This window comes from Paralichthys olivaceus, chromosome 21, assembly GCF_024713975.1.
Source record: "Paralichthys olivaceus isolate ysfri-2021 chromosome 21, ASM2471397v2, whole genome shotgun sequence".
Classification (NCBI taxonomy): domain Eukaryota; kingdom Metazoa; phylum Chordata; class Actinopteri; order Pleuronectiformes; family Paralichthyidae; genus Paralichthys; species Paralichthys olivaceus.
Window position 1 is genome coordinate 14,888,167 of NC_091113.1, and position 12,065 is coordinate 14,900,231.

At 40.2% G+C, this 12,065-nt stretch overlaps 1 protein-coding gene and 1 pseudogene across 5 annotated transcripts; one reads left to right on the top strand and one right to left on the bottom strand.

The window, feature by feature from the left end:
- Positions 1–122: 122 nt before the first annotated feature.
- On the bottom strand, positions 123–1,938 carry LOC109627158 (chloride intracellular channel protein 6-like). 5 transcript variants are annotated; one of them, XM_069517602.1, is made up of 5 exons: positions 1,793–1,933; positions 1,552–1,617; positions 1,390–1,476; positions 609–1,204; positions 123–578 (listed from the first exon to the last, which is right to left on the bottom strand). In XM_069517602.1, exons 1-5 carry the CDS (start codon positions 1,848–1,850, stop codon positions 270–272), a joined length of 1,116 nt encoding a protein of 371 aa, XP_069373703.1. In that variant the 5' UTR covers positions 1,851–1,933; the 3' UTR covers positions 123–269. The 5 variants fall into 5 exon arrangements, with proteins under 5 accessions (XP_069373703.1, XP_069373704.1, XP_069373705.1 ...); XM_069517603.1 differs by having other exon boundaries at positions 639–1,204; positions 1,793–1,932; XM_069517604.1 differs by having other exon boundaries at positions 699–1,204; positions 1,793–1,931.
- Positions 1,939–3,340: 1,402 nt separating this feature from the next.
- On the top strand, positions 3,341–10,167 carry LOC138406178 (uncharacterized; annotated as a pseudogene).
- Positions 10,168–12,065: the final 1,898 nt, after the last annotated feature.

Here is a 12,065-nt window from a genome sequence, read left to right on the forward strand (position 1 = left end):
GACAAATTGGAATGGATTTTTGAATGTGTTTGCCATTTCAAGTAATTTTCCCCCAAGTAAGCATCTTTGTCACTTAACCTGTTGATTTATGAAGCTGCTCAGTGAAAGAAATATGAAACAAACAGTTTTAAGGGTTTTATTCAAAGTGGAGACAGAAACATCTTATTCCACTCTTCTGCCACCATCAGCAGAAAAGGGCCATCAGATACACAATGAGCTTTTGCATTGTTACTAAAACCAGTTCTCCGCTTTTAATAATTAACTCTTCGCTAGCGTGAGGGAACCTGATAATGCGTCCGAAACCTAAAATTGTCCTCACTTCCTCCTCTGACTGCAGATTGTCTTTCTATGACTTCAACAGGTTCCTTACTGCGTTTTATGCGCATGTTGCCACCTGCTGCTGACGAGCCGTCCAGCGTCACGTTTCCCTGCACTGCCCCGTCCAGCGTCACGTTTGCTGCTGACGAGCCGTCCAGCGTCACGTTGCCCTGCACTGCCCCGTCCAGCGTCACGTTGCCCTGCACTGCCCCGTCCAGCGTCACGTTGCCCTGCACTGCCCCGTCCAGCGTCACGTTGCCCTGCACTGCCCCGTCCAGCGTCACGTTGACCCCTGCCGAGCCATCCAGCGTCACGTTGACCCCTGCCGAGCCATCCAGCGTCACGTTGCCCTGCACTGCCCCGTCCAGCGTCACGTTGACCCCTGCCGAGCCATCCAGTGTCACGTTGCCCGGTGCCGAGCCGTCCAGCGTCACGTTGACCCCTGCCGAGCCGTCCAGTGTCACGTTGCCTGGCACTGCCCCGTCCAGCGTCACGTTGCCCCCTGCCGAGCCGTCCAGTGTCACGTTGCCTGGCACTGCCCCGTCCAGCGTCACGTTGCCCCCTGCCGAGCCGTCCAGCGTCACGTTGCCCCCTGCCGAGCCGTCCAGCGTCACGTTGCCCCCTGCCGAGCCGTCCAGCGTCACGTTGCCCCCTGCCGAGCCGTCCAGCGTCACGTTGCCCCCTGCCGAGCCGTCCAGCGTCACGTTGCCCCCTGCCGAGCCGTCCAGCGTCACGTTGCCCCTTGCCGAGCCGTCCAGCGTCACGTTGCCTGGCACTGCCCCGTCCAGCGTCACGTCGACCCCTACTGCGCAAGGGGGGCACCGATTCTCCTCAGGTTTCAGTCCGACCAATACCTCAGCTTCCACTTCGTTGGTTTCCAGGAGAACTTGAAGAAAGACATCGGATTAGATTGGCATTTAAAGCAGAAAATTGCGATTTTAACTACCTTGTCACTTTGTCGTGCAGTTAATCTGACCTGCAGTCCAGTAAAGGCCCATCATGATTAATTCACACGATGAGGCTCAACCACAAACATTTTGCTCATTGTAGTGTTTCAGAGAAGCTGCTCACCTTCTTTAACATGTTCCTTCAACACACTCTCCACTGAATGGATGAGTCCCAGGGCTTTCTTTAAGGCAAAGTCATCGGGAAACAACTCTAAACCAGAAGAAATGAAACGAGTGTCAGAGAGTAGCTCAAAAGAAAAGATCATTTGTAATTTTCTTTCCTTACCGCCCATCTTTCTGTTCAGTACATTACCTTCAATTTCATTTTTGCTGCCATATGGCAAACAAAAGCCTGTGCAGAGAAAGTACACGAGTTGTTAATTTTTTTTTAGCTGATTGACATTTCAGGAATACAAGCCACTAATCAAAAGACTTAAATAAGACTGAAATAATTGAACCTTAAATTTTACATTTGCTATACTCCAGTTCTAATGTTTTAAGCCTCTAACAAAAGGGACATAACAAACCTTTGGTAAGCCAGGAAGTCAGCACACAAATAAGCAAGGCCTCAACAGCTCCCATCATTTCAGTCAGGAAGAGAAGCGTGTCCTGCGTCTCACGAGCTTTTTAAGACATCGTGCAGGAGTCAGCTGTTCCCACTCCCAGCTAATTGTCTTTCTCTCCTTCCCTCTGCTCAGTCTCTCCTCCAAGAGATTCAGCACTTCCTGTCCCAAGCATGGGGCACAATCAGTCAGTGTGTAAAGTTCTACAAATGTAGTATTTGTTTATTTATATCATAGTACATGTTGAGCACCACTATACTATAAAGAACTTTAAGTGGTCATCAAGACTATGTAAATACAGACCACTCACAGTATTTTTATGAGAGTCTTTACCTGTGATGGTCGATGGAAAAGAAAAAAATGTTTGTGTTAAACCAAAGTTTTTCATCCAGTTTTTATCAATGGTAAAACTTTGGATCGATCTATAAATACCCTTAAAAGTGATCATCTGTACAAGGAATTGCAAAGACTCAAAGCACCTCACCTTCTCTGTGAAATAATTTTTTCACTGTCAACCTCTGCCTCTAAGCAAAAACAGACACTTAAATTACAGCAGAACAAATATGGATTTTGGGGGGCTGATACCGATACCTATATCAGGGAGTAAAACATTTCTGATGCCAATATATCGGCCGATATATATTTAAAACATTTTTAATGATTCCTAAGAGGTACAAACCCTTATGACAAATAATTGAGGGTTAATATTTTACATAGTTTGATCATTAATTTTAATTACAAACTAGAATGGCTAGAGCGCATTACTCCACCGTGGACCCACATTCCCTGTAAATTAAAAAAAGCTGCAACAAATTACACTAACTCATAGATATCAGTCCCCTAAACGTGCCAGTTGTTTTTCATCGCGATCCATGGATTATTCCCTGGGAAATTCTTGAAAATGTTAAACAAGACATCATTGCAAAATGTGAAAAAGACAATGAAACAAAATTCCTGGATCCACATCAAAATTGAACAGGTTATTTTCTGTCCTGCACTGCTTCATTCCACCAAGGTTCATGGTAGTTTTTGCTTCATCCTGCTAACTAACAGACAAACAAAGCAAACAAAAACATTGCCTTGGCAGAGGGAAAACCTTTGGCAAAAAAAAAATCATTTTATGACATTATACAAACAAAGAAATGTAGATGTGGCTTGATATCTTACCAACTAGGAATAGAAGGAAAACACTGCCAAATAAATAGAGAGTAAATTGTGATTGTGTTTGTTTCCACAAAATGTATTCAGAATTATTTTCCTTAGTGTTTATCCTGTAAAATAAAAGTTTTATATCTTCTTCGTAATGTTAAACATTTGTATGTCAATAAAATTGTTGTGCACAATATTCTGCTGTCATGCACGTGAGTGTGAGACATTGTTCGGGTTAGGATTGTTTTTGTGTGAGTCTGAATCTAAAACCTGCTCCAATGACGTCACGTAGGTCACAGGCAGGTCACAGGGAGAAGTAATCGAACCGCGATTCCTCCAAACGCGCATGCGCCAAAGCCAAAGATGGCCGACAGCGGTGGGCCGAGTGGAGCTGCTCGCTCAGGTGAAGCGTCACAGGTAAAGTGAACAACGTGTAGATTCAATATTTACTTCATAGAATTGTACTGTTTTAAATAATATACACTTCATGCACTCACAGACTTACTGCTTTAGCTTGCAAGATAGCAAGCTAACGACGTGCCGGGGACGCTAAGTTAGTGCTAGCATTACTAGCATGAGAAGTTGGCTTGAGCTAGTTAATTAGCACTGACCTGCAAATTATGAAATAATTAATTTGACACATAATGTTGATCGAAATACAACTTGTGTGGATTTATAAATGGTGTCATTCGGCGTATAAATCTATCCATCGTATAAGTCCGGTCTCTTTTCTCCTTTGCTAATCCTCCTCTCGGCCATGTGCATTTGTTTTCAACGGAGGGAAATCAATCAGTGGATGATGGATTATCATACACACATTATGACGTGTATGTTTGTGTAGTCTTATCTGTCATAAACAAAAGGTTACGGGGCGTGTTTGTGTCGCAGAGACGAGAGCTGGGACACCGGGTCGGAGTCTCCATTCTCCATGTAACACGTTACAAGTGGTTTATTTAAGCAGCACTATTACTCTGAAACTGTTTGAATCAAGGTCAGAATGAACCATAAGGCAAATATCCCGTCCTCCTCTGATCAGAGCAACATCCCTTGAAAATGCAGCGATTGGCAACATTCAATGGAGCCCTAGAATAATTATTATTATTATTAGCTTACAGTCAGTTGCTTGAGATCAGGCACATAAGTGTGGTTTGCATGGGTTCAGACTGGCGTGCAGTTTGGTGTGGATGCTGACCCAAGCTCAGACTTTAAGAAGATGTTAGTTTGCAGGCATTCTGTACAAGCGTGAAAAATACCCATGTCTGTAATATTTGCTATTCAATTTTGTCTTTTTTCTCACTCAGGTGTGAGAAAAATCTGGTGTTGATGTTAAGGAACAGGGGTGAATTATTTAATATTTTGAATATTCTGAATGTCAGGCCAGTCAGACAGGAGAAGCTGCTGTCGGACAGGGAGGGCAGTCAGTTCCAGCAGTGAGGCCTCAGCGGGCAGTGCAACAACTTATAAGATCTCAGAACAATGGCCATGGACTGTCAGTGAAACAAGAAATGGCGCGGTAGGCTTCATGGGTCATGTGTTGCGCTCCCAGTGCAGGCACATTTGGACAAACTAAGTCCATGATTCTGATTTAAGCTGAAGGCAGAGAAACATCTGCAGATGTTTTAAATTCTATTATCTACCTTAGAATATTTTCAGGAGCTTCAGACCATCCCCATGTAAACTATTGCGTAAAACAAATTCAACAAATGTACACAAGCTTCTGAGGAACTGTCACTCATGCTGGCTGGCCTTGGAAAACATTCACTAACCATATCTGAAAATATGACACATTCAGAGGTATGCTACCATTCATTTGCTGCCTTGTGTCAAGTCATGTCTCAAGAGAAAAACACCCATCTTAGAATTCATCTTGATGCATGATTGTATTAATATTTGCATGAAGCTTTAACTATGCTTTTTTCTCTTAAGTTTTCAGAGTTGCTTGTGAGTGCATATCCAAGATTGGCAAATATCAGTGATGGCTGGATGCTGCACAAGTCCACAGGTCTGTAGGCGTATACACTGGATTAATGTTGTTTCAAAATACTCTATATGAGTAGTTAGTGTATATTCAGGTTTGTTTAGTATCTATAATTTTTCAATTTTAGGTGGGGGTGGGCGGCGGAGCTTGGTTGTAATCCCTCCAGATCTATATGGATACACTGGCCAGCAGCTAAAAGCAGTGAGCAGGAATGGAAAATACACATTGTACATTTCTCCTTTACAAGAAGAACTTGATACAATTCCATTACCACCCAAAGCAAAGGAGTTTGAGAACATGCCCAAAGCCCAGTGTACAACCTGCAAGAAAATGGTTCCACTTCAGATTCTTCCAGTACACATCACGGAATGCAAGAAAGAACTTGTAGACTTGTCCTATTCTGCTGAAGAGGTATGTCAAACTTTTAGTCTTTATTTCACAGCTGTTTATATTGAAAAATAAGATGTTATTCTGTATTATGCTCTAAACACTTACGTTTCATTATTGTTTTTCTCCCCCAGGAAAGCTGCAACGAAGAACATGAAGATGAATTCCCAGATTCCATTTGCAGCCAGACAGACAAGGTGAAATGTTTGTGCCTTCCTGGTAAGTTAAGATATTAATCTTTGGAATAATGTAAAATTTTATTCACATGCCTTGTGAATTATTTTTTAAGACAGCAGAGTGTCCTGTGTGCAACAATGCATTTCAAGTTGACATAATTGAGATCCATGCAGCCACATGTGGATTACGGTAATATTAATGATTTTAGTGTAACTTTTTGAATGTATACCTACGTTTATTTGACAAATTACATATAAGGAGATTGCCTTGCAAAATGTTATATGTATGCAAGTGTTTATGTCAAGATAAGTTAGGACGAGCTGTTTTCTTTATGTGTGCAGACCTTCAGATAATAACGGCCATGAGTCAAGTGGATCAGTACCAGTCAGTCAAATCAGCACCTTTCAAAGGTAATATTGTATATTAGGTAATTATGGTGGCAAATTATGTCATCTGGATAATATACACTTTAAAGAGATACTGCAGTATCAATCATCTTTTTCCTGTTGAAAAGTTTATAATATGTGTGGAGTGTGATCACAGAGAAATGTGGTAATCCAAAAACAAAGTATGTTTGTGAGATCTTTTGCTCTCACCCATTAGAATTTCACTAGTATAGGAGGCGTGGCAATTGTTGTACCATGCCACACCCCTAACAACCACCCAGAATAATTGTAGCAAACAGCTATGAAATTATACAGACAGTACAACCAGGTCTAGTTTTTTATTCAAATGCTCAGTGTTGAACAAGAAATAAATAAGTAAATAAAGCATTCAGAAAAGACATGTTGGTGTCTATTTTAATGTTCATTTTTTTGTCTTTTGTTTTTAATTCCAGCTCTGAGGAAATCTTGGATTGGATCACTTGTCAAGTTAATGAAACAAACCCATTTTCCATCTGTGTCGCGGACTGAGCTCTTCAGCAGAGGCATGCAGCAGTGGCAACGGCAGAAGAAGACATCGCCCAAATGTAGAGGCAGGCATCGATACTGGGGCCCTTTGCAGAGAATTCCTCACAGGTACAAATGTTTGTCTATATTTAATTTCACGATAAGAGAAAATTTGTGCACATCAAATTCTTACAAGGCCAGATGCAGGATTAAAGATTATCAAGAACAAAAAGGAAAGGAATTATCCACACACTGGATATAGTTTCAATAATTTTTATTGGACTGATGTGTGGATTTCTTCTCCTTCCTTTTTGTCCATATTTGTCAAATCAGACACACTTGACACACTGTCAACATCAACAGGGGGCCTCTGGTGGTATAGTGGGCTCAAATGCTAGTTAAATGGGGGGGGAAAGAGAGACAGAAGAGACTGTTTGAATCTCCTGTATTTACTGTTTTGCAGAGATCAAAAACAGACTCTTTGTTGGAGGGTCAGATAAGAAAGGGAAGAATCCTGTTTATTGTCTCAACAGTTTGGACTCTTAACTACTTCAGGTGCATAGTGTATTCAGGCAGTTTATGCTGTTTTGTTTTGGTTAGGAGTGCAGGAGAGGTCATGGCAGCTAGCCTGGCACAAGGCGGGCCTTGTCCTAACTTAATGCACGAGTGGTCCTTCAGATATCTCTGCTCCGGTGACACAGCATACGAGTGTCTGCCAGTGATGTAACAGATTTCGAACTGTCACAGCTTATTGATATTGGTAAATACAATTTTATCAAAGTTAGTAATTGCATTAGCCTCATTTTCAGAATCAGAAAAGCTTTTATTGCCAAGTAAGTTTACGCATACATGGAATTTGTTTTGATGCTGTTGGTGCATGTCAGATATCTCTAAATATAACAAGATTAAAATAAAATCAAGTATTAATATTTAACAATATAAATATAAAAATATATACACAGTATGTTTTTGAAGATAAAAAATGAAAAATAGGAAGAGCAGTACAGCTGAGTAAGTATACTGTTCACAGTATGCAGAGTATTTCTAATATAAGTATGTAGCTGTATATGGCTTACACAATTTCTTTTTTGTTTTGTTGCCTTTAGAGAACAATGATACAATGCAACTTAATTTCACTTGACACCTACTCTGTTTTCAGATAAACAGCGGCGGTAATGACAACATCAGTGACCTGGTTGACGATATTGTGACCTGCGGATACACTGGAATCGTGTCTCTGGAAAAAAAAAAGACAGCATGATTAGGTATGTTGGTGACATTTTTGGTTTTCATTAAGGCAAGGGTGTATTGTACAAGGATTTGTGATGAGTTAGGCTACTTGTTGGTCATGTCTAAAACATGGATTACAAGTAAACATGGCATTGGTTTCATGCAAAGCTGTGTTGTAAAACTTCTTTACATGTCACCAAATAATGATAACATGTAGTTTTGGCTTTTTTCCCCTCTACATCCAACAGGTTTACCACTAAAGTATATTCTCCTGATGCTACATTTTGTCCATTAGAACTGTCGTACTTCACTCCACCATGAGAGTCATCCCAATGCTCGACCAGCTCAGTAAAGGCCTGCAGCTGTATGACCTACCAAAAATCATGAAGACTCATCAAGACCTCTGCCTACCACTGTTTGTTCCAGGGCAAGATGATGAGGTATATTCTTATGTTTTAGACTGCTTTTAATTGAGCATGAATGTCTTTTGCAAGAATTACAATGTTTATGCAGACTGAAATGCACGTCCTTCTTCTTAAAGGCGGATGCAGCCTTCCTTCTGGAGAAGAGCCGCCCTATCGTCAGTGAGATTGATTCTGCCAAGCACCAAAAGGAAGTAAACATGATGAACTTTCTCCAGGACTACCTCCAGGAAATTGAGGATTCTGGTATGTATTAGCCAAGATGTAGTAATAAAGAGATTAACGTGTTCTGCTATCCTTAAGTACATTTTATATAGTGCAGTGTAAAGTAGTTAATTGATTCAAACTATACGACCCATTAAATCTAGGCGTTTTTGGAAACTTGATGTCACTATTTAAAATGAATGTAATCGATTAAATGTAAGATTGTGACCTCTAGGATAACGGTTTCATTAAACTCGACATGGACGGCTTACAGATGGATGACTTGCATAGTTATATTAACAGTAACTGGAGGTGTCTGAACAATTGCCACAACACAATGCCTGTCATCCAGTCATAACAAATGCAGCTTTTGTTGAAATCTCATTAATCAAATGTTCTTATACTCAAAAAGTTCAATATGATTTGTGTTTATGTAATGGATTTTATCAACTTGAAAACTAAAATGTATTGGTTTCAATTCAGACTAACATTGTGTTTATCTCTTAATTAAGAACAAGAGGGCCCAAGCAACAACGTTACTCCAGAAGGCTTGACTGCAGGAAGCATCATGCAGTGGATGACTGGACAACAAGCCTGTTCTGCCAAGCGAAAACAAGGACTTTGTCTTAAATCTGAATAACCGCCTGAGTCATATTTTAAGGTTTTTAGCACAATAATGCACAGTGACTCAGCAGTGTTAGGGAAACTAGGTAGATATCACAATTTAGCCAAAATATGACTCAGGCAATTAAGTTTTAAGGCTAATAATTTAGAAATATTTTAAAAACATACCAAAGCACAGACTGACCTACACAGGCATAGTGCACTGACAACAGAAAACATTTTACCAGAGAATAAAATGTGTATAATGTTCAAGCAATCAGAACATGGAGTACATCTATCATACATTTTGCTTTGCTGACTTGTTCTATTTGTGTGATCACTTCAATAAAGTATCACACACACTTACTTGTATATCATTTTTTCAACAACTTGCTCCTGAATTTTAACCTTCTACTCCTTCCACACTTAAAGACTTAAAGATATTGACCCCATTCAAATAGCAATAACAAATTAGATTGTTTTTGTATAAACCTAAGCCTCCACATATTCAGGTTCAAAACTTGTCAACTGCACTTTGCCTTTGTAAACAGCACCTTGAGTTTGAGCTTCAACATACCTGCAAATCTTTGTTCGGGTCACAACGGTTCTTCATGTGACCCAAAACCCAGAGCTGGTTTGGGATGGTTGTGCCAGCCTTCTGTGAAAGTGTGAAGGGACTCTGCCAGACCTGGAAGGAAGACATGTATTGAAAATACATGTGAGAAATGTTCAGCCATATTCATCACAACAAAATGTTCCATCAAATATTACTGAAATTAGTAATTAGGGCATGGAAACAATAGCACAAGTTTATCATTGTTTACCTGGAAGGCCAGCCATAGTTTTCCACTGAATGAGCAGTGTTTGAGCAGCTCCAGATAGAAAATCTGTTTAGAAAGACAGTGTTTGAATCTGCATAAGCAAAATATTAAGGCCTACAACACATAAGATAAATAATCTTCATTGATCCCCAGGGGGAAACTCAGGAGTTACAGCAACAGCAGTAAAAGCAGGAACAGCAATAGATAAAAGTCAGGAACCATAAGCATAAAATAAAAAAATAAATAGTAATTGAAATAAGCTTTCTGACACATTACATCTGTTTAGTAAAGTTCTGAATATACAATGTTTTAAAATGTTTCTTCCCTGCTCTTCTCCTCCTTTACCTCCTTTCAAGTGATTGAGTAAAATATGCTAAACATTATGAAAAGTTTTGAAAATTCAATGTTAATAATGTGTGTGAAAAAAAAAATAATGTGTGTGAACCGTGTACCACTGTAATAAAAGATGACCAACCTTTCTCGAGTACCCATCTATTGCACCAAATATGACAATGTTGTACCTTGAAAACAAAATATGAAATGACAATGAGCAGTCACCCCCCCCCCCCATAAATAAATACAAAAATAAATAGTAAATAAAACGTCTTACCGTATAAGCTTATGGTTTGTGTCCACATGGACTAATGACAAAGGCCCCTGCACAGAGTATGTCCTCCTTACTGTGCACCCCAGCCATGTCATCCTTTCCAAAACTCCTGGAGCATCGACTGTGCATGGACTCCTTGATGCGGTCCCACTGAACTCCATCTGAACATCTGCTTGCACACAGCCTTTAACCATTCTATATCCTGCGTTTGATGGACAGCACAGCATCATCCAGTTCACTATCAGTTAAGCTTCTGTATGTAGACCTTGTGGACAACCCAGGTTCACGCATACGCCGGAAGAATGTGCTTTGGCTGACACCCAACAGATTTGCGATGCAAGACACTGGTAAGGGGACGTCGATGAGCTGGGACAGAAGCTCCTCAGAAAAATGAACTTTGGTCGTCCTCATCCTCCAGCTCTAATAAAAGCACAGGGACTCTCTTGGGAAACAGCTGCATGGATCTTACTTTGCAGGGATAAAAGACAGTCCACAATTTCAGCTGGCATGTTTAAAGTACTGGAGGCAGCTGTCAGAATAAATGCTTCTTGATCTACAATGTACTGTAAATAGTCCAAATTCAGGTGTGGTTGATTTAACACGTCTGTAACCCTTGATTTCAGACGTTCCTGAGTAGCCACTGGTCCCTGTAAACAAACAACAAAAAAAAAGTTTGATGCATAATATGCCACAGTTAACTTAGTCGTTTACCAACATACAGTACTCTATCAATTCCACAAAGGCTGGACAGACATTCAAAATACTTTTGTATTTTTTGCTAAATTAATATGCAAACCATTAGCTTGCAAGTTAAAACAATAACTCTTAATTATTATGGGGCTCTATTGAATGTTGCCAATCGCTGCATTTTCAAGGGATGGTGCTCTGATCAGAGGAGGACGGGATATTTGCCTTATGCTTCATTTTGACCTTAATTCAAACAGTTTCAGAGTAATAGTGCTGCTTAAATAAACCACTTGTAACTTGTTACATGGAGAATGGAGACTCCGACCCGGTGTCCCAGCTCTCGTCTCTGCGACACAAACACGCCCCGTAACCCGTAATCTCTTGTTTATGACAGATAAGACTACTCAAATATACACGTCATGATGTGTGTATGATAATCCATCATCCACTGATTGATTTCCCTCTGTTGTAAAAAATGAACTTTGAGGCTGAATTTCTCCAAAATGATACAGTAAATATGCTTGATACTGAGTCAGTGAACAGTCAGGATGGTCCTGAGATCAAATGTGCAAACCTTTGTCAGAAATTATGGATCAAAGGGATTTTACAGTAGAGTAAATAAAGAGCATAATGCCTTTTTCAATGCAAAATAAAGAACTTTGAGGCTGAATTGCTCCAAAATGATACAGTAAATATGCTTGATACTGAGTGAGTGAACAGTCAGGATGGTCCTGAAAACAACTTTTGACAACCTTTGTCAGAAATTATGGAATAAATGGATTTTACAGTAGCATAAAACATTGGCTCGCTCCGTATCATGGACTACCTGCATTTGCCATACATTCTGTAATACGGGCGCACTTGAAATCAGGAAAAGCCGAACGTCTGCTCACTTGACCGCAGTGAGAGGAGGATTAGCAAAGGAGAAAAGAGACCGGACTTATACGATGGATAGATTCATACGCCGAATGACACCATTCATAAATCCACACAAGTTGTATTTCGATCATCGTTATGTGTCAAATTAATTATTTCATAATTTGCAGGTCAGTGCTAATTAACTAGCTCAAGCCAACTTCTCA